A 3,285-nucleotide genomic window follows, 5' to 3' on the forward strand; every position below is an offset into this window, starting at 1 on the left:
TAAGAGCTGGTCCTCTCAGCCTTAAGTGTTGCTATCAAAACTTTAAATGGGAAGTGATTACTGTACTAACTAAATGTCAACTTCATAATTTACTTGGAAAAAAAAACGAATGCAGGGGAGCACGAAACCAAGTTTACACTATTCTATACCCATTTTTTTGTAACAAGGACAAAAACCAAAATTAGGAAAAACCCACATGCATTTGAGTAAAAGGACAATGATATATGTGTAATAGAAGAGGATAGAACTCACCATCTCTAGTGCCCCTCTAACGACTCCACTTAAGATGTTGCAATAGTATAGACCTTGACATGTGTCTGGAAGTTCAACAAAGTCTACCAGGGGATTGTCCCCCAAAACAATGCTGCAACATGTCCCATCAGAATTCCAGTTGGTAACAGAGGCACCTACCCCTAGGAACATTTTGAATCCAACCTGTATAAGAGCTCTGTTAGTCTATTAATATGTTCTATTATTTACTTGCTTATGAGAAAATTGAGATGTTATTTGGAATTGCAGCTGCATGAACATGTCATGTAAAATGATATACCAAAGAGTGACACAACTCAAAGAAAGCCAAAAAATATGAGTGCATTCCAGAACAATCCCAGCTTAAACTAAGACTGCCAAATAGCCGATGAAAACTGAAACAATCACCACTTCACCAGGCAGTGGGGAATAGTTTGAAAGCTCCTTTCCCAACCAAAGACATTGTACATGCTTTTGGAAGTGAATTCAACTACAGATATTAGATTGGATTAGTCAAGATAGGTTGGACAGATTGCCTTTTCTTCAAGGCTATGAGTAAGCACACAATAACAGTGTATCATACACGCTGGAAACAAGGTTTAATTAGTGATCAAATTCAATGTTGATCAACATTTTTGGCACAATGCTAGAGACGAGATCAACTTAACTATCTTCATCTACAGATTCAACTCTTTATCATCATTCACATTATCAACTGGCTCAATATACACAAGAAAACAGTGGAAAGATAACAGAGACAGTAGCACATTGACTGGCTGGAGAGCAATAAGCAATAGATTATTTTGGTTCACACTTCATGCATTGTAAACAAGAAGCCAAAATAACCATGTCTAACAACTCGCCTCAAAGCAATCATGAGGAAAATTTGGGCCAACTAATTTTTTGTGTGATGAATCAAATAATGTAAGCAGACCTTTGCGATTACATCAGCTGTCTCCTTGAAGTCCACACATCTGGAAACATTGGATTTTGCTAGAAACTCATCAATCAGTCGAACTCCAATATTATAACCCCTGCAACAATAATCAACTAATCATATGATCGATTCAGAGTTGGACACAGACGATCATATCACCAAGTTACATGAACAAACAAGATGTAAAGTTGCTTCTCAAATTCCAAACATTTTTCTGTTATTGTTAAATATTTAATTTTAGTAACATCGTTATTACACTAGTTCTCCACATTGAATCCATATATCTTCATACTTAAAGGTTAAAAAAACCACACACACAATAAAAATCAATACTTTAATTTTTAAATCATAATTAAGCAATCAAAATGACTACTACAGCATAATTAAAATTTGAACAGAGAGGTTACACATAACACATATATCTGATCAAGCTGTTTATTAACTTCCTCAACTTCTTCAAGATCCGTAAGCAACTGACGCACAATTGCTCCATAAGTCAACGTAAATAACTCCGCATTCTACATCAAAATTCACTAGCATAAATTACGCATCTAAAAACCACTATCATCAAAAGAATTTACTGATTTTCTAGTAAAATCGGAGGAAACTAAAATTAAATCGGACTGAATTCTAGGTTTTCACGAGTTCGTGTTTGGTTAATGAGAAAATGAAGAGAAAGTTTAGGGCATACCACGTGTTCAACACTAGCGAAGATTGCATCGCCAGATCGAGGAGCTACAGGAGCCATTGTGCTAACCGATAGGGGAAAGAGATCTGATGTGCGTGATTTTTATGGTGATGTCTTTCTTTTCTGCTTTCAGTAGGAAGAACTCATTAACTGAGCTATTTTTATTTGTTTTTTTTTTTGTCAAATTGAGAAGGGCATGGGCTGAGATTTGGAACTTTGGGTTCCTTTTTTATTGCAATTACTATTGGGCTTCAAATTGAGGCCCAAAATTTTAGCTGCTTGAATTTTATTTTTTATTTTTTATTATTTTTGTAGTGAGAAACTTAAGAATACAAATACTCTTTCCATGTCCATACTCTAAGTCATAAATATTTTTTTATTTTTTTATTATTTAATTATAGGTGAGATGAATATTCAGATATATGTTTATATTGTTTAGTTAATATCTCTATTTGATGCACCTTATAATATTTAACCAAAAATCAAGGCATGTTTATTTATTTTTGTGTTTTAAGAATACTTATAAAAAAATTTGAAATTTTATATTATTTTAAATTGATATTTTTTATTTTTTTCAAATTATTTTAATTTACTGGTGTTAAAAATAATTTTTTAAAAAAAATATTATTTAATGTATTTATGAGTGAAAAACAGTTTAAAAAGTAACTACTACCATAATTCTAAACAAACCCTACCAACATTAATCTTTTTTTTTATTTTTTTTAAATAAAATTTATTATTGTATAATAATAATCATGTCTCATTTTATATTAGTGTTTTCTTCACCTAAAACATATGATTTAAAAAAAATCCATTTTCTTACATTTCATTTTCATTTTATGTTATTTGTAATCTTCTAAGATTGATTCAACATGAGAACTTGTGCTAACTTTGTCTTTTCAACTTTTTTTTTTTCATCTTTTTATATATCAATCTCTTTATATTGGTGTTATCACCAAGTACAACATTATCTTCTTTTAAATTGATTGAAACATGAACAAGAGAAGAATAAGTTGGGGGAGTTGCATTTCTAATATTTTAGAGTTATTTTTTGAATTTTCAATTATTTGTTTAAGTTAGCTCTTCAATTTCTCCAAGCAATATTGAAATATAAAGGTTATTTTTAAAATTTCTTCACATGTGATCTTCACTTCATTGGCCTAATAGTAAATCACTTTGAAATGCATTAATTAAAAAGTTGATAAGTTAAATAAATTTAAATATATGAGTTTTATATAAACAATCTCTTATTTTCATAAATGAAACCACTCTAATTTTATTTTTGTTTTGAGCATGGTACAAACAAAACTTATTAACTGCTAGTTTAATGGTCAACTAACGATGCATTAGAGAACTTAATATATGCTCAAACATAAACTTCTTGTTTTCATTATAATTTTCATGATTTTTT

General features: G+C 30.4%; 1 protein-coding gene across 1 annotated transcript; it reads right to left on the bottom strand.

Annotated features, from left to right (window-relative positions):
• Positions 1–123: 123 nt before the first annotated feature.
• LOC105142395 (trafficking protein particle complex subunit 3-like) lies at positions 124–2,064 on the bottom strand. Its single transcript, XM_011049997.1, has 4 exons — positions 1,878–2,064; positions 1,607–1,704; positions 1,184–1,283; positions 124–435 (listed from the first exon to the last, which is right to left on the bottom strand). Exons 1-4 carry the CDS (start codon positions 1,932–1,934, stop codon positions 139–141), a joined length of 552 nt encoding a protein of 183 aa, XP_011048299.1. The 5' UTR covers positions 1,935–2,064; the 3' UTR covers positions 124–138.
• Positions 2,065–3,285: the final 1,221 nt, after the last annotated feature.

Source organism: Populus euphratica, unplaced genomic scaffold (genome assembly GCF_000495115.2).
Source record: "Populus euphratica unplaced genomic scaffold, PopEup_1.0 scaffold143.1, whole genome shotgun sequence".
In the NCBI taxonomy this organism is placed as follows: domain Eukaryota; kingdom Viridiplantae; phylum Streptophyta; class Magnoliopsida; order Malpighiales; family Salicaceae; genus Populus; species Populus euphratica.

What these genes read in the sequence shown, in the direction of transcription:
- LOC105142395 (XM_011049997.1), bottom strand. Translation starts at nt 1,934, where the DNA reads ATGGCTCCTGTAGCTCCTCGATCTGGCGATGCAATCTTCGCTAGTGTT. An exon ending in TCGCTAGTGTTGAACACGTG is followed by an intron (nt 1,705 to 1,877) that starts GTATGCCCTAAA and finishes ATTTTGATGTAG; the next exon opens with AATGCGGAGTTATTTACGTT. An exon ending in AATAAACAGCTTGATCAGAT is followed by an intron (nt 1,284 to 1,606) that starts ATATGTGTTATG and finishes TTATTGTTGCAG; the next exon opens with GGGTTATAATATTGGAGTTC.